General features: G+C 45.6%; 2 protein-coding genes across 6 annotated transcripts in view; one reads left to right on the top strand and one right to left on the bottom strand.

Annotated features, from left to right (window-relative positions):
- zbtb49 (zinc finger and BTB domain containing 49) overlaps positions 1–7,111 on the bottom strand; it is a 29,642-nt gene extending 22,531 nt beyond the window's left edge. Inside the window, exon 1 of one of the 5 annotated variants that reach the window (XM_038792072.1) lies at positions 6,984–7,111. The gene's annotated coding sequence lies outside the window, so the exon portion shown is untranslated. Of the gene's footprint in view, positions 1–5,849; positions 6,042–6,069; positions 6,166–6,615; positions 6,956–6,983 lie in introns of those variants that run through there. The other 4 variants (XM_038792073.1, XM_038792074.1, XM_038792076.1 and 1 more) reach the window with 4 other exon arrangements.
- lyar (Ly1 antibody reactive homolog (mouse)) overlaps positions 7,074–18,698 on the top strand; it is a 31,623-nt gene continuing 19,998 nt past the window's right edge. The window contains exons 1-3 of the mRNA XM_038792077.1: positions 7,074–7,223; positions 10,689–10,855; positions 12,027–12,141. Of these exons, the coding sequence (XP_038648005.1) occupies positions 10,734–10,855; positions 12,027–12,141 (237 nt within the window). The 5' untranslated portion in view covers positions 7,074–7,223; positions 10,689–10,733. The remainder of the gene's footprint in view (positions 7,224–10,688; positions 10,856–12,026; positions 12,142–18,698) is intronic.

The following is an 18,698-nucleotide window of genomic DNA, read 5'->3' as shown; positions in this document are numbered from 1 at the left end:
AAAAAAAACCATTGAGACTGTCATCATGCACTGTTACTAAATGGGGCTGCAGACGATGGAAAGGCAAACTTGAAGACAGTCTTCTCGCCTCCAATATTTCTGAATCAAAATCTAGTCCAGAATGTGCTGATACAAGTTAGTCATTTTTTTTATAGAAAATATATTTTACTACAATGAAACCTGGTGGTTTTTGAGCTTTAAGTCAATGGTTGTAATTTGGAATAATAAATGCCATCCTACTTCTATCTTAGTCGGCTTAGGTTAAAATGCAACTAACTACAGACCTATTTAAATAGAGATAAATCACTTTTGGTCAATGATTTGTTGCCTATTTTTCTAAACGTTTTTGTTCCAAGCTTTAACATTATTTCAAACAATTACCTCTTTGACAATCATTCTCTATATTCAATATCTCTCCAACTATGTAAAGATTCATCCATAATTATCATTTTTCTCAAAACGTGTTCCAGAACTGTACAATAAAACTAGCCATAGATGTCATAGAATTTACAGTGCAGAAGGAGGCGATTCGGCCCATCGAGTCTGCACCGTCTCTTGGAAAGAGCACCCTACCCAACCCCACACCTCCACCCTATCCCCATAACCCAGTAACCTCACCCAACACTAAGGGCAATTTTGGACACTAAGGGCAAATTAGCATGGCCGATCCACCTGACCTGCACATTTTTGGAGTATGGGAGGAAACCGGAGCACCCGGAGGAAACCCACGCACACATGGGGAGAACGTGCAGACTCCCAACAGACAAACAGTGACCCAAGCCGGGAATCGAACCTGAGACCCTGGAGCTGTGACGCAATTGTGCTAACCACGCTGCTGCCCTGGGCTCCAATGCACAATGGGCGTGGATAAATATCTTTTCCCTCTATTGCAGGGCATCCTTCACATTCCTGAAAAATGAATAGTTGCATGTGATTTGAGGATTACCAGCTGGAAAATCTTTTTGACCATCCAAGTTTATGCAGAGTAACTCGCTGATTTGCATGCGCAATTTGGATGCCAAATATATAAACTGCGTAAGAACAAAACAATTGAGCAGCTTCACATAGCCGGGAAAGGAAAATTGAAGACTAAAAGGTAGGACAGTCGATGAGCATCGGCAGTTGTTTAAGGAGATATTCAATTCCGCCCAAATAAAATTTAATCCAGAGAGGAAGATTAAGATTAGATTTAGATTTACAGTGAAAAGTATTATTCTGCATGGGTGGCACGGTGGTTAGCACTGCTGCCTTGCAGCTCCAGGGACCTGGGTTCAATTCCAGCCTCGGGTGATGGTCTGTGTGAAGTTTGCACTTTCTCCCCGTGTTTGCGTGGGTTTCCTCCGGGTGCTCCGGTTTCCTCCCACAGTCAAAAGATGTGCAGGTTAGGTGGATTGGCCATGACAAATTGCCCCTTAGTGTCCCAAAAGGTTGGGTGGGGTTACTGGGTTATGGGGATAGAGTGGAAATGTGGACTTAAGTATTGTGCTCTTTCCAAGGGCCGATGCAGACTCGATGGGCCGAATGGGCTCCTTCTGCACTGTAAATACTATGATTCTATACAGTCCAGACAAGATTACAAGAAGGGGAAAAACATGCATGGATCAGCAAGGAAATTAAAGATAACAAAGACAAGGGCAGCACAGTGGCGCAGTGGTTAGCACTGCTGTTTCATGGCACCGAGGTCCCAGGTTTGATCCCAGCTCTGGGTCACTATCCTCGTGGACTTTGCACATTCTCCCTGTGTTTGCGCGGGTTTCGCCCCCACAGCCCAAAGATGTGCAGGCTAGGTTGATTGGCCATGTTAAATTGCCCCTTAATTGGAAAAAATGAATTGGGCACTTGAAATTTAAAAACAAAAAGTAGGAAACTGTAGACCGGTTAGTTTAACATCGATTGTGAGGAAATTGTTAGAATTCATTATTAAGGAAGTAATAACAGGACATTTAGAAAATCAAAAAGCAATCCATCAGGGTTAGCATGATTTTATGAATGGTAAATTGTGTTTGACTAATTTGCTAGAGTTCTTCTAAGATGTAACAAGCCAAGTTGATAATGGGGATCCTGTAGATGTAGTATGTTTGGACTTCAAGAAGGCATTTGATAAGGTGCTGCACAAAAGGTTAATACACAAGGTAAGATCACACGAGTTTAGGGGTAATCTATTAGCTTGGTTAGAAAATTGGCTAACCAATGAAAGGCAGAGAGTCGGAATAAATGGGTATTTTTCTGGTTGGCAAGATGTAACCAGTGGAGTGCCACAAGGTTCAGTCCTTGGGCCCCAACTATTTATAATATATTAGTGACGTGGATGCAAGAATAGAAGGTATTAGCCAGATTTGCAGATTACACTAAAATAGGTGGATAGTAAGTTGCAATGAGGAAATCAGAAATTTATAAATAGATATAGATGGGTTAGGTGAGTGGGCCAAAAGTTGGCAGATAGAGTTTAATGTGGATAATTGTGAGGTTATCCATTTTGGTTGGAAAAATGGAAAGGCAATTTATTATCTAAATGGAGAGAAACTGGTATAGAGGGATCTGGGTGTCCTTGTTCATGAATCACAGAAAAATAGTATGCAGGTACAGCAGATAATAAGGAAGGCAAATGGAATTTGGACCTTAATAGCTAAAGGAATAGAGCATAAAAATAGGGAAGTGTTGCTGCAAATGTACAAGGCATTGGTGAGACTGCACATGGAATACTGCATACAGTTTTGGTCCCCTTATTTGAGGAGGGATATAGTTGCATTAGAGGCAGTTCAGAGGAGGTTCAATAGATTGAATCCAGAGATGACGGGTTTGTTATATGAAGAGAGATTGAGCAGTTTAGGCCTATACTCTCTCGAGTTTAGAAGAATGAGAGGAGATTTAATTGAGATATATAAGATGATAAATGGTATTGACAAAGTAGACGTAGAGCAGATAATTCCTCTTGTGGGGCAATCTGGAATGAGAGGTCATAGTTTTAGAATAAGAGGTAGCAGATTTAAAACCGAGATGAGGAGAAATTACTACTCTCAAAGGGTCATGAATCTGTGGAATTCACGATCCCACAGTTCAGTGGATGGCGGGACATTGAGTAAATTTAAGGAGCAGATAGTCAGATTTTTAATGAGCAATGGGTTGAAGGGTTATGGAGAATGGGCAAGAAAGTGGAGTTGAAGCCAGAGGAAATCAGCCATGATTTTATTGAATGGCAGAGCGGGCTGGAGTGGCTGAATTGCCAACTCCTGATCAGAGTTCTTATGTTCCCAGTTGGTAGCCCTACTTTTTTTTTTGCTAATTTTACATTTTCCCAATCAGCAATTCACAATCTCTGTAGTTCATTGCAGAGAACAACTGCATAGACATTGATGATAAAATCAGAGGTTGCTGGTCAGTCAAGAGAGCAGGCACCACACAACAAGCACAATGGGACTTAAAACTCCAAAGATGCTTTTTTTGTGTTCTTACACGGACATATTTTTGATCTCTCAGGGAGTCGAGGCATTTGGTTACCAGGTGGGAAAGTGGACTTGAGGTCAAAGTTTAACCATGATCATACTGAATGAGCAAGCTCGAGAGGCAGTATTTTCTACTCTTGCACTTATTTCTAATGTTTTTAGGTTAAAGTCTGCAACTAGTCCAGAGCATAATGGTGGTGTGGAAAGTTTGTGAATAACAGCACTATGACTAATTGTATAGTTTGTTCTTTCCTCAGCTGTCCAATTTTATTGAAAATTCAACAAAGAACTGTTCCCCATTTTATAGTTTTCATTGAAAATAGCAAACATTTCTACGATCTCCTGCAGTTTTGGAAGGAAACCCAGACTTTTGGCTGTATGCAAAACAAGATGATTGAGGCGAGATGTCACGCGAAGGAAAAGGTGCAAAATTGTTGCATGTGGAATGCAGCACCCTGGATAGGATTTGGAGGTGTGCCACTGGAAATATTTCAAAGATATTTCAAGGCATAACTGGAGAAGCTGGAGACTTTGGAAGGTGTGAATACCTGTCGCAAAGCAGGGGCATGTTGAAAGTCTGTCATCAATGGTAGAACAAAGGGATGAAATGCAAAGCAGACCAGAGCTGGAACAGCAAATGAAATGAGCAGGGATGCAGGAAGGATTTTCTCGAGAACGATTTTGAAGTCAGGTGAACAGGGAGTCAATAAAGTTTGAGAAGTACTTGCGTAATTGACATGTGGGACTTTATGAAGAATAGTAGGTAGCCAGTAGCTTTCAGGACAAGTTGTAGTTTATGAAGGATTAAGCTCAGGAAGCTGCTGAAAAAGTGTTGCGAAAGCCAAGATTGTAAAGATGTGAATATTTTGTTTTCATTGGCAACTCATATAAAAGTAAGGGTGATGATGAGTGATATTTGAGGTGAAGGTAGGCAGTCATGCTTATGCATTGAATACGAGGTTTTGAATCTCGAGAACGAAGAGGAAAAGCAGTAATGCTGCCGACTGACGACATTAATGAAATTCTGCAAGGAATGCCACAACCTTGAAGACTCCAAAATAAAAAATTACAACAAAACACAAATTATTTTCAAAATAATAAGCATGCGGAGATCAGATCTTGAAATCCATCTTGGGGGTGACATGGTATCACAATGGTTAGCACTACTGCCTCACAGCACCAGGGACCCAGGTTCAATTCCGACCTGGGATGACTGTGAAGTTTGCACGTTCTCCTCGTGTCTGCGTGGGTTTACTCCAGGTGCTCCGGTTTCCTTCCACAGTCCAACGATATGCAGGTTAGGTGGATTGGCCATGCTAAATTGCCCCTTAGTGTCCAAAAGTTAGGTTGGGTTACAGGGATAGGATGCTCTTTCAGAGGGTCGGTACAGACTTGATGGGCTGAATGGCCTCCCTCTGCACTGCAGTGATTCTACAATAATAATCTTTATTATTGTCATAAGTAAGCTCATATTAACACTGCAATGAAGTTACTGTGAAATTTTCCTAGTCGCCACACTCTGGCGCCTGTTTGGGAACACAGAGGGAGAATTCAGAATGTCAAATTCACCGAACATCACGTCTTTCAGGACTTGTGGGACAAAACCCACGCAGACACGGAGAACGTGCAGACTCTGCACAGATAGTGACCCAAGCGGGAATCGAATGCTGGACCCTTGCGTTGTGAAGCAACAGTGCTAACCACTGTGCTTGCCTATGATAGGCAAGGTTAATGCTTTCTCTCTACTTTTAAGGTGCTAAGTAGGATGTATTTTACAAAGTAATATTGAAACTAAACTAAATATAATGGTATTAGTATTTTTTCACATTTCAAAATTACAATTGCTCGAGAACGAAGAGGAAAAGCGGTAATGCTGCCGACTGACGACATTAATGAAATTCTGCAAGGAATGCCACAATCTTGAAGACTCCAAAATAAAAAACTACAACAAAACACAAATTATTTTCAGGAGTTTACTAAGAATGCTGGTGTGGGAAATGGAAATGCCATACTGTTGGAGGTGGTTAGTTCTGGCATCGTGTCCTTACCTCACAGCTTCAACCACTGTGGCGCTGGAGAAGAAGCATGCATGGTCTGTTAGTTATTTTGAGGTCTTCCACAACCTGTGGTAGGCCATTCACAACTCCTCTAAACTTTACATTACTTATCTCACTGTTCAACATTTCAGTATCATTCATCCCTTTTGTAATTTAACCCCTCCTGACTTCCAGCTTTTCACAACCCTTCCTTTCTGTTCTTTCACTAACTCTTTCACTTGTTTAAAACTTTAAACATTTTTAACGAAAGGGCATTGATGTGAAACATTAACTCTGTTTCTCTCTCTTTATAGATGCTGCCTGACCTGGTGAGTATTTCCAGCACTTTTTGTTTTAGGACACTCCTTACCTTGCTGACTAGCTAAAACTTCTGCTAAATGGATTAGAATAATCTTTAATCACGTTTATCATTGGTGTTGATAGATTGAATAGATCCAGGATTGTTGGTAAGAAATGACATGTAAAGTAATTCGGTAGAAAGAGCTGATGCAGATAGGCATAGGATCACTGAACCATGTCAGTCACTTGTGTCTGGCCTGGCAGCCTGTTTGGTATATTGCAATTCTTACCAATCCCTTAAGTCATAAAACTCGTATTTAAATCCAACAGCAAAATCCACAAAGTCTGACTCAATGCTCAATAAGGCAGTGCGGTAGCACAGTGGGTAGCACTGTTGCTTCGCAGCTCCAGGGTCCCAGATTCGATTCCCGGCTTGGGTCACTGTCTGTGCGGAATCTGCACATTCTCCCCGTGTCTGCATGGGTTTCCTCCGGGTGCTCCGGTTTCCTCCCACAAGTCCCGAAAGACGTGCTGTTAGGTAATTTGGACATTCTGAATTCTCCCTCAGTGTACCCGAACAGGCGCCAGAATGTGGCAACCAGGGGATTTTCACAGTAACTTCATTGTAGTGTTAATGTAAACCTACTTGTGACAATAAAGATTATAAATAAAAAATAAACACTTCCAAAATTGGGATGAATTCCACAAAATGAATGAAGGTTGCGAAAATTGAACCATTGCACCTTCAATATTAAGTTTTCAATAAAACTTGTGCTCAATTTTGCATCTCGCTTTCCTTCTGAATTGATATTCACTCTGCAACAGAAGAGTCTCACCCTCAATCGCACTCATCCTTTGTACAATGATTGCCCAGCCCGAGGAGAGGTTTCCCCATTCGGTTTCCAGGACAACAGTGACTACCAGGGACTCGGGGCCTACGTGCAGCCGCGGGGAAAGACCACAAAGCGGCTGAATGGAGGAAGATGCAAACCCGGCGAGTTGGGTGGACGGGCGGGGAGACAACAAATGCAACTCAACGGATGCCTCCGAGCGCTTTTCTCCTGGTCGCTAGGTCACAGCTGCCTCCTCGGCCGTGTTGCAGTTCAGCGCTGGGCGGCAAGAGCCCGCAGCACACCGCCTGCGAAGAATTGGAATGATCCCCGGACCGGGCCCGCGTTCCATTCCCGGGGCAAGGTTCCATTACCTAATTGTTTACCGATCCTTCGCTCTCCGGCATCTCTGCTCCCTTGTGACAGTGAGATCCACACAAAAAAAGAGGGCCGGGCACCCCGGAACCTGAGCGCCGGGGCAGGAGGAGAAATGGGAAGGAATAGAGCGTTGCACCTTGTTCCGGTACCGCACGTGTGGGTTGCCCGGGTGGAGAGGGGGACTTTGCGGAAGCGAAACGGTGGCTGGCGCCTGTGAGGAAGTTTCTGTGGCTGCTGTAAGTGCTTGTGAATGTCCTTGGAGCTCTGAAGAGAGTTGGACGATAACTCGTAACTCATTGGGTTTGAGAATGTCGCCTGTACTTCTGTGCTCTGGATTATCGGAGTTGTCTGCTTCCTGTCGCTTTCACTGAGACAAAGTTGCCCATATCTGATCTTTTTTAGGTCATTTTTTTATTCTGACTTGACTTGGGAGTTTCAGTCTCTCTAAATCAATCATTTTATTTTTAGCTGTAATTCCTAATGCAAGATCCCGCAGTTGCCCAGCTGGAGCATCTTTCGCAACTTTGGGACGCCCCCAAAGTACCTTTTGCAGCCCATGAACTTTTTTGAAGCGTCCTCACTGATGTAATGTAACACGTGTGGCAGCTGGTAACGGGCAGAACATTATTAACCTTTCCCAGTGACAACCCTCCTCTTCAAAATACTGCCTTGGGATCCTTTTTTTTCTAAACAATTTTATTGAGGCATTTTGGCATAGTAAAATGCAACAATACAAAACAGTGTGCAAAGAACAACCAACAGAGTGCAAAAACGAGCCCTCTTCCTACAAGGACCTGTCTAACTACTCCCCTAATCTACGTTGCCCCCCGCCCCCGCTGACGATTAATTTTCCGCGAAGAAGTCGATAAATGGGTGCCACCTCCGGCGAACCCTCACAGTGACCCTCCAAGCTAACTTAATTTTCTCCAGACCGAGAAAGCTCGCCATATCCGATAGCCAGGTCTCCGACTTCGGGGGCTTTGTGTCCCTCCATGCCAACAGAAATTGTCGCCGGGCTACCAGGGAAGCAAAGGCCAAAACATCAGCAGCTCTCTCCCCCTGGACTCCCGCGTCCTCCGAAACCCCAAAAATTGCCACCTTTGTACTCATCACCACCCTTGTTCTCAGTACCCGGGACATAACGTCTGCGAATCCTTGCCAGTACGCCCTGAGTTTTGGATATGTCCAGAACATGTGGACATGGTTCACTGGTCCTCCCGAACATCTGGCACACCTGTCCTCCAGTGGATGACCTTAAAATTGAATCCGGCTGAGCCTAGCGCATGTTGCGGTCGTGTTTACCCTACTCAACGCCTCCGCCCATAAGCCCTCTTCTATCTCACCTCTGAGCTCCTCTTCTCACTTAAGCTTCATCTCCTCGGTCTGCGATTCCTCTGCCCCATAAGTTCTTTGTATATATCTGAGACCCTCCCACCCATCCACTGAACACTACCCTGTCCTGGATCCCCTTAAGTGGCAGATGAGGGAAGGATGGAATCTGTCTGCGTAGAAAGCCTCGCACCTGCAAGTACCTGAAATCATTCCCTGTCGCCAGCCCAAATTTCTCCTCTAGCGCCCTCATGCCCGGGAAGCTACCGTCCAAGAACAGAGCCCCCATCCTCTCAATCCCAGCCCTCCGCCATGCTCGGAACCCACCGTCTATATTCCCCAGGGCATACCGGTGATTGTCGCAAATTGGGGACCAAACGGATGCTCTCCCTTCCCCCACATGCCTTCTCCATTGGCCCCAGATCAGCAAGGTCACCACCACTATAGGGCTGGTGGAGTACCATGCTGGCAAGGGCGCTGTAACCAGGGCTGCCAAACAGGAGCCCCTGCACGAAGCGGCCTCCATCCGCCCCCAAATCGACCCCGCACCCACCATCCACTTTCTTATCATAGCTATGTTGGCCGCCCAGTAGTAATTACTAAAGTTTGGCAGCGCCAGTCCTCCTTCCCCTCGGTCCCTCTCGAGCATCAATCTCCTCACCTGCGGGGACTTTCCTGCCCACACAAATCCCATCATTTTATTGACCTTCTTGAAAAAAGACCGCCTGCCTTGGTATCCTTAAGACATGACTTGTAGTTTGACATTTCATCTGAAAAATGGCACTTCTGCAAATCTGCAAAAATATTTAGCTGGACTATACTGAACTGGGAACATGGGTCTCTGAACAGGGACTTTAACCCACAACCTCATCCGGAAGCAGCAGCATTTTAGCTGTTCAGCACAGGGCTAAATCACTGGCTTTGAAAGCAGACCAAGGCAGGCCAGCAGCACGATTCAATTCCCGTAACAGCGTCCCCGAACAGGCGCCGGAATGTGGCGACTAGGGGCTTTTCACAGTAACTTCGTTTAAAGTCTACTTGTGACAAGCGATTTTCATTTCATTTTCATTCATTTCATTTTAAATCCCGATTTTAGGCTGTGTTCCTGCCTTTTTGAAACAGCCGCTCATCTTGTCTCTCAACTCACAACGTTTAACTTAAATGCACTTCAAGTTAGTTTCAAACAATTCACTCGCATCCTCTGTCCCTTTACAAAAACCCTCATTTGTTGTCAATAACTTTTTAACTTCCACACACCTGTGTCGTGTCATTACCTGATGTTCACTGCCAAACTCCTTAACAATTAAATATTGGGAAGATCAAAGCCATCACCATTGGTTCTTGGCACAGACTCCATCCCCCTCTCTGACTGCTGCCTGAGGCTGAACTTTGGCATGTTCTTTGAACATAAACTGAGTTTTGGACCTCATTCTCCCTGTTACTGATACCACCTACTTTCACCGTTGTAACGTTGCCCATATCTGCTCTTGCCTTGGCTTACCTGCTGCTGAAACCATCTTCCATTACTTTGTTACCTCTAGATTTGTCTATTCCAGTGCAATCCTGGCTCATTTCCCATCTGCTCGCAGTAAAGTTGAATTCCTCCAAAACTCAGCTATCCAGATCCTAACTTGCACCAAGTCGACTTCACCCATCGCTCCTGTGCTCTCTGATTTACTTTAGCTCCTGGTCCAGCCTTGATGCTCGATGTTGAAATCTGTACATAGCTTCATCTCTTCCTATTTCTCTCCTGATCCAGCCATGCAACTATTTGTAATCTTTGTGTCCTGCCAGTCACCTCTTTGTATCCCAAATTTAGTTCACTCCCCTATTGGCAGTCATACTTTCCGCTCCCTAGGACCTAAGCTCTGGAATCCCCTCTCTCCTTACTCCTTAGGAACTCGACTGTTCTGAAAATAAGTTTTTATTGTTGGGGGTGACATATTTTGCTGCTTTCCCACTTCAGATGTTTGGTTCATTCTCCGAAGTGACTCAATCAAGATATTTTTGGTCAAATGTTTATAAGTATCCCCCAATATATTCTAAAAGACACAAGTTTTGATTACTTGGAATAGCAGAATATGAAAAGAAAAAGCAAAAAGTGCTGGAAATACTCAATAGGCCAGGCAATATCTGTGACGTCAGTCATCTCCGTACCGGGACATAGATGCAAGAGTTCCTCAGGTTAGTGTCCTCGGCCCAACCACCTACAGCTGCTGCATCGGTGACCTTCCCTCCATCATTAAAGTCAGAAATGGCAATATTCATCATAAAGCCTGCTGCAAAAATAAGAAATATGCACAAGTAAAGCTTAAATTTGAACTGATCATTTATCTGTCGCTCAGAAGCGTATATATTTTTTCCTGACACAGGCATTTTTTATGGTGTGTAAGAGAAGGTGCCCAGAATAAAACAAAATGGTGGTCTTCGTCTGTAATGGATGTGGAGCGTCTGTCAAAAAAGCTCAAGTGGAAAAACATTTTAGCATCTGTCGGAACTCCCCGTGTTTGTCATGTATTGACTGTGGCAAGGACTTTGGGTAAGCATTTGGCAGAGCGGTGTACAAAGGTTTTTTGGGCCTGTACGTGAATTTATCTTTTTGTTGTATTTCTTTCATTCTTGGAGTTCTCTGTCCCATTATACAACATCCAGTACAGAGATTGGAAAATCTGCTTCCAAGTTGTTGATCACTAAGGAATACATGAGGTGCTGTTGTAAACAAGCTCTCGGTTTGGCGCGCCCCCCCCCCCCCCCCCCCCCCCCCCCCCCCCTGAGGAAACACCTGGCCTCTCTTTAATTGCAATCCATCACAGTACACCCGACATTATGAACTCTCGTCGGTGCAGTAGTTCAGTGGGTTTTCGTGAAGCTTTCCACCACCTGGTATGCTAAAATAGCTTTTTTGCCTGACGTTTCTGGGTCGCTAATAGCTTTGAAAATTCAATTAAAATGACTTTTTGAAACATATAATGCATTGGCCTTCAAGCATTTAAATGTGCAATTAATGTAAGAAATTTTGCTTAACGCTTACATTTCGTATGTGGTTTATTTTACTTTGTTCTTCATCAAAAGAGAGAGTTTACTGTAGTCCCATTATGTTTTTGACTCAACGTTAATTGATTGTCTACAGCAGTAGTCTTGATATCTCATGAAATTTGTGACATGATTAAATCATATAGTTCAATATTCTATCACAACATGTAGCGATGAACTGTTAAACCTTTTCAGCTACAGTTTTGAAGAATGCTTTATACGGTTTTGCTGTGGGCTATTGCTTCTCGTAATGAAATGCCCAACAGAAACTCATTCCTGCTTCATAGATCATAGAATTTACAGTGCAGAAGGAGGCCATTTGGCCCATCGAGTCTGCACCGGCCCTTTGAAAGAGCACCCTACTTAAGCCCACACCTCCACCCTATCCCAGTAACCTCACCTAACCTTTTTGGACACTCAGGGCAATTTAGCATGGCCAATCCACCTAACCTGCACATCTTTGGACTGTGGGAAGAAACCGGAGCATCTGGGGGAAACCCATGCAGACACTGAGAACGTGCAGACTTCGCACAGACAGTGACCCAAGCCAAGAATCGAACCTGGGACATGGAGTTGTGAAGCAACTGTACTAACCACTGTGTTACTGTGCTGCCCTATCTAGGTTCTTTGCTAGATGAAGTGCTAGAATTTATATAGAGGTCTGTTATTGTTTATAGGAGAGAGGATTACAAGACGCATATTAAATGTATTACTGAAGATGAAAAGTATGGTGGCAAAGGATTTGAAGCTAAGGTCAAAAAGGGAGATGTGAAACAACAACAATGGATGCAGGTAAATACATTTTAGTTTGTATGTTACACTTTTTTTTTTAAATTTAGCGTACCCAATTATTTTTTCCAATTAAGGGGCAATTTAGTGTGGCCAATCCACCTATCCTGCACATCTTTTTGGGTTGTGGGGGCGAAACCCACGCAGACACGGGGAGAATGTGCAAACTCCACACGGACAGTAACCCAGGGCTGGGATTCGAACCTGGGTCCTAAGTGCCGTAGGCAACAATGCTAACCACTGTGCCACCGTGCTGCCCTGTATGTTACTCTTAAGTGTGCTTCTTGGAACTTGATGCTACAGAAGTTCATTTCCGGATGCGTGGGGTGCGGACTGGAGACTGGCCCAAGAAAGGGGATGGCTGATCGATGGAGGGTTTGGGGGCAAGGCGAGGCGAGAAGCCCCCCAACCAGGCTGATCACATGGAATGTAAGGGGGCTAAATGGGCCGGTTAAGAGGGCACACGTGTTCGTGCACGTGAGGGGACTGAAGGCAATGTTGCAGGAGACGCACCTTAGAGTAACTGACCAGGTCAGACTAAGGAAGAGATGGGTCGGACAGGTTTTCCACTCGGGGCTGGACTCTTAAGACTAGAGGTGTCGCGATCCTGCTTAATAAGCGAGTGTCATTTGAAGCAGGAAGAATAGTTGCGGACGTGGGGGGTTGGTACATAATGGTCAGTGGAAAGCTGGAGGGGCTGCAGGTGGCACTTGTGAATGTGTACGCCAAATTGGGATGATGTGGGGAAGATCCCAGACCTGGATTCGCATAAGCTGGTTAAGAGAGAGAGCGAGAGAGATATGAAGGCGGTGGTTAGAGGGGAGCTGATATCGATACGGGCCCACAGGGAGAAGGCTGACAGAGCAGAGACGGACTGACTGATAAAGCAAATACTACAGGTCAACAGGAGGTATGCGGAGACCCCAGAGGCAGGGCTTCTAAGGGAATGACGGAGGCTACAGGTGGAGTTTGGCGTGTTAACTACAGGGAAGGCGGTAGAGCAGCTGAGTGAGGCGAGGGGGGCGATCTATGAATATGGGGAGAAGGCCAGTAGAATGCTTGCGCAGCAGCTTAGAAAGCGGGAGGCGGCCAGGGAAATTGGGAAAGTAAGGGAGAGAGATGGGACCCTGGTCGGAGATTCAACTGGGGTCAGTAAGGCGTTCAAGGAATTCTACAGCAGACTGTATGAATCGGAACCCCCAGCTGGGCCAGAGGGGCTGAGACAGTTCTTAGGGGGGCTGAAGTTCCCGAAGGTTGATGAAGGTAGAAGGGCTGGGGGTCCCGATTGAGTTGGAAGAGATAGCCGATGGGCTGAAGGCCATGCAGTCGGGTAAAGCCCTGGGACCGGATGGGTACCCCGTGGAGTTTTACAGAAAGTTCTCTGGAATGCTGGGGCCACTGCTGATGAGGATATTTAATGATGCAAGGGAGAGAGGGGGCCTTCCCCGACGATGTCACAGGCCACTATCTCATTGATCCTGAAGTGTGATAAGGACCCGGAGTTATGCGGGTCCGACAGATCGATCTCCCCACTAACTGTAGACGCCAAATTGTTGGCTATGATCTTGTCCTCAAGGAGGTGATTGGGGAAGACCAGACGGGATTTGTTATGGGGAGGCAGTTGGCGGCCAATGTAAGAAGGCTATTGAATGTTATCATGATGCCCCCAGAGGGTAGGGACGTAGAGGTATTGGTCGCAATGGACACAGATAAAGCATTTGACCGGGTGGAATGGGATTACCTGTGGGAGGTATTGGGGCGGATTGGATTTGGGCGGGGCTTCATTGACTGGGTTAGGCTCCTGTATCAGGAGCCCGTGGCAAGTGTTCGAACGAACAGGCTGACACTGGGCTATTTTAGGCTGCACTGGGGGACGAGGCAAGGATGCCCCCTCTCCCCACTGTTGTTTGCACTGGCCATAGAACCTCAAAGGGCTTGAAGGGACTGGTCTGGGGGCGGGGGGGGGGGGGGGGGGGGGGGAGTGGTGGAACACAGAGTCTCGCTATACGCGGACGATCTGCTCTTATATGCGTCAGACCCATTGGAAGGGATGGAAGAAACTATGAGGATTCGGGGGGGGGGGGTTTGGCCGAATTTCGGGTTATAAATTGAACATGGGGAAAAGCGAGATGTTCACGATCCAGGCAAGGGCACAGGAGAGGCGATTGGGAGAGCAGCAGCTTAGAATGATAGGGGGAAGCTTTCGGTACCTAGGCATCCAGGTGGTGCAGGAATGGAAACGGCTGCACGAGCTTAATCTGGCCCGACTAATAGACCAAATGAAGGAGGATTTTCGGAGGTGGGACGTGCTCCCGCTGTCACTGGCTGGGAGGGTACAGACAGTGAAAATGACGGTCCTCCCGAGATTCCTGTTTGTGTTTCAGTGTCTCCCAACCCTTATTCCTCGGTTCTTTTTTAAACGGGTAGACAAGGTGATCTCGGGCTTTGTGTGGGTGGGTAAGGTAAAAAGGGGATGTTGGAGCGCAGCCGGGGGGAGGGTGGGCTGGGAGTCCGAACTTTAGGAATTACTACTGGGCGGCGAATATAGCCATGATTAGGATGTGGATTGAGGGGGTGGGGGGGTGGTGGTCCGGTGTGGGAGCGAGTAGAGGCGGCATCTTATAAGGGCACTAGTTTGGGGGCATTGGTGACGGCGCCTCTGCTGTTGCCGCCGGCAGGGTACTCCACCAGCCCCGTGGTGGTCACGGCCCTGAGAGTCTGGGGCAATGTGGGAGCAGAGGGAGCATGGGTCTGGTCCCCAATTTGCGATAATCACCGGGTTGCCCCGGGGAGGATAGATGGAGGGTTCCGGAGATGGCAGAGAGCAGGGATCGAGAGGATGGGCGATATGTTTATCGAGGGGACCTTTCCCAGCCTGAGGGAACTGGAGGTGAAATTTGAACTGACAGGAAGGAATGAATTTAGGTACCAGCAGGCGCGGTACTTCCTACGCAGGCAGGTCTCAACCTTCCTGCTCCTACCACCAAGGGGGATGCAGGACAGGGTAGTTTTCAGCGTGTGGGTGGGAGAAGGGAAGGTTTCGGACATTTATAAGGAGCTTATGGGGTCAGAGGAAACACCGACCGAGGAGCTGAAACACAAATGGGAAGACGAGTTAGGTAGAGAGTTAGAGGATGGTCTCTGGGCGGATGCGTTGAGCAGAGTCAACGCATCCACAACATGTGCCAGGCTCAGCCTGATACAGTTTAAGGTCGTTCACCGGGCTCAAATGACAGTGGCCTGGATGAGCAGGTTCTTTGGGGTGGAAGACAGGTGCGCAAGGTGTGCGGGAGGACCAGCGAACCATGTCCATATGTTCTGGACATGCCCGAAGCTTAGGGGATTCTGGGAGGGGTTTGCGGATGTCATGTCCAAAGTATTGAAAACAAGGGTGGCGCCGAGTCCAGAGGTGGCGATTTTCGGGGTGTCGGAAGATCCGGGATTCCAGGAGGAGAAAGAGGCAGACGTTCTGGCCTTTGCTTCGCTGGTAGCCCGGAGATGGATATTATTAGCTTGGAGGGACTCGAAGCCCATGAAGTTGGAGACTTGGCTATCGGACATGGCTAGCTTTCTCTGGAGAAAATCAAGTTCGCCCGAAGAGGGTCGATGTTAGGGTTCGCCCGGAGTTGGCAGCCGGCTAGAAAAGGTGGGATCTGTGAGAGAGGAAGACGGCGTTTGCACTATGTTTATATTTGTATGTACACTGTTTCTTCTGTTATTGCTATAAAACCATAAATACCTCAATAAAATGTTTATGTAAAAAACGAAGTTCATTTATGTTTTAAAAGCTTTTCAGCTGTGGTTCACTCTTCAACTTTTTTTTTTATAAATGTTTTTATTGGGTTTTTGAACAAGGCATAATTACCGTTATGTACACAGAATAAGAAACGTATACACACATTTAGAGGAGAAGGGCACAACCCAACATTTAAAAAAATACAATAAAATATGAAATAGAATAACTGGTGGGGTATTGTGCACCAGCTCGACAGCGGCAGCTCTGTACATCTGGCAACATTACCCACACCACGTAAGTAGGGGGGTATGGGAGAGGAGGGCCGGCGGGATGGGGCGGGGGGGCAGGGAAGCGGGAGCCGGAGGGAGGGCACGGGATGCCAAAACGTGCATGACATCTCCAGGAGCGGGGAATGAGGAAACTGGAGATGGAGGAGCGGCAGAAGCGGGGTCGAGCGTGGGACAGCAGCGAGACCCGTCCGGGAGGGGCGGGCGACAATAACACACAGCACAGCCAAATATCGCACCCTGTGATTTTCAACTTTGAAATCACATTTTGTCCATCAAAACCACATGACCAAACAAGTCCGAATGAGTGAGATTTTGTGAAAGGAAAGAGCACTTATTTAAGAACTTGGTGTGTTGCATTCTGATCAAATGTACAAGTACGACTTCAGAGGTAAAAACAGTAAATGTTGGGAAAGAGCAGATTAGTTGGCTTATTGTACAGAAACAGCCAGTTGTTATATTTTCAGTTTATACAATTGATGTAGTTTTTGTTTCAGGTGGACTTAAATTTTATAAAAGATGGACTCTGATACGTTACCGTTTAAACCGTCTAGTTCCGGGTGCTTATAAAATGCCCCACGGAATTATTTGAAGTAGAGCAGTGATGTTCTCCTTACTAACATTTACCCCTCAACCAACGTCACTTTTTAATAATAAATTTAAAGTACCAATTTTTTTTCCAATTAAGGGGCAATTTAGCGTGGCCAATCTACCTACCCTGCACATCTTTGGATTGTGGGGGTGAGACCCACACAGACAGGAATGTGCAAACTCCACATGGACAGTGACCTGGGGCTGGGATCAAACCTGGGTTCTCAATGCCGTGAGGCAGCAGTGCTAACCACTGTGCCGCCCCATCACCTTAACAGGTTATTTAGTAATTTATTTCTCTGCTGACGTTGTATGCAAATTGACTGCTATGTTCCCTTGTTCGTAACTGCATTTCAAAAGTACTTCATTGACGATGAATTGTGACATGAGATTGGGAAAGGAGATATACAAACAGAAGTTCCATCTTAATTGCTATATTGTCTCCTGGTTAAATTTTATTAGTGGTACCTTTTCACTGCATGGTTGTTAGACTTTGATTTAACTTCTGTGATGCTTGGCAAGTAAGTCCATTTGGATTTTCTTGTGTGAAATAAATTCCCTATTCAAGACTTCTGAAATAACAGAAACATGCAGAAGAATATGTAAATTTTGTGGGCCAGGCGGAGTGAGGTGGAAAGGCACAAGATGTCTTGTGTACAACAGCAAGAAAGGAAGGAACATAAATATATTTGAAGGGGCTGGAGCTAAATTGAAACAGAAAATACAAAACATGATGGATCCGCAAATCACACATAGAGGGGGAAAAAACAATTGAGGCATTGAAAATCTCTGTCTCTGTTTTTGGCTGTATCTCTTCCCGTCTATCTCTGGTCTTCAAATCTGTTGTTTTCTATTGATTTGGTTTGTAGGCCATTTAACACAATGCCCACTCTGGTGAAGAGCTGTGCCTGAAACATTGGCATTCTTCCTCTCTTTACAAGTGCTTGCTCAGTGTGACCAGCAATTTTGCCTTTTTTGTTGCACTCCTGATCTGTGGCAGGGATATCACTTGGTTCCCTGTTTTTCCAACTGTAGTTCCCTAACTCGGTTTTCTGCCTGATGAAGGCGATGTGCTCAAATCTCGTAGTCCGTCTTCTTTCAGATTCTAACTGACATGCTGCGTGTTTCTAGCTTTTTCCAGATGTGCTTGATTTGTAGTTTTTCTTTTATTTTACTGCTACACTTTTCATAGTTGCAACTGATCATAGTTGTGGTCAAAATGTTTTCTTGCAGTTAATCATTTCACACTGACGATAGTCAATGCACCACAAAGAACAATTGTTCTGCCTGTTGCCTTGTGCATTACTCTGACTGATCTGAAAATAGGATTTGGTATTAACAGTTGTATTTAACAGTTAGTCCTCTAAAGCTGCAGTTGATTAATATGCCAGCGTCAGTGATGTTTTTCTGATGCGGTGTCATTGAAATTGGGGTCTGTAAAATTTTTTGAATCATTTCTTTTTTCAAAATTTAGAGTACCCAATTCATTTTTTCCAATCAAGGGGCAATTTAACGTGGCTAATCCACCTCCACTGCCCATCTTTGGCACTGTGGGGGCGAAACCCATGCAAACATGGGGAGAATGTGCAAACTCCACACAGACAGTGGCCCAGAGCTGGGATCGAACCTGGGACCTTGCCTCTGTGAGGCAGCAATGCACTAATCACTGCGCCACCGTGCTGCCCTAAAATGTTTTGAATCATGATCCAGAAAAGGCAACACAATATGCGGTATGAAGCATATAATCAGCATCCCAGATTGCTGCCTACTCTCATTATGGCACACAATCTGCATGAGGATTTTGTTATTGAAGGAGCTAAAAATACAGTTTCCACTGTATTCTAAATGTTTTCAATTTTCCCAAGTCCTGTGAGAATACTTTTTTAAGGGACAATCCGCAACCAGGGACTTTGAGCTCATCCGCCGCCAGCTTCAATAATGTTGCA

This window comes from Scyliorhinus canicula, chromosome 3 (assembly GCF_902713615.1).
Source record: "Scyliorhinus canicula chromosome 3, sScyCan1.1, whole genome shotgun sequence".
Classification (NCBI taxonomy): Eukaryota; Metazoa; Chordata; class Chondrichthyes; order Carcharhiniformes; family Scyliorhinidae; genus Scyliorhinus; species Scyliorhinus canicula.
Note: the sequence above shows the minus strand (reverse complement) of the source record. Positions and strands in the feature narration are given on the sequence as shown.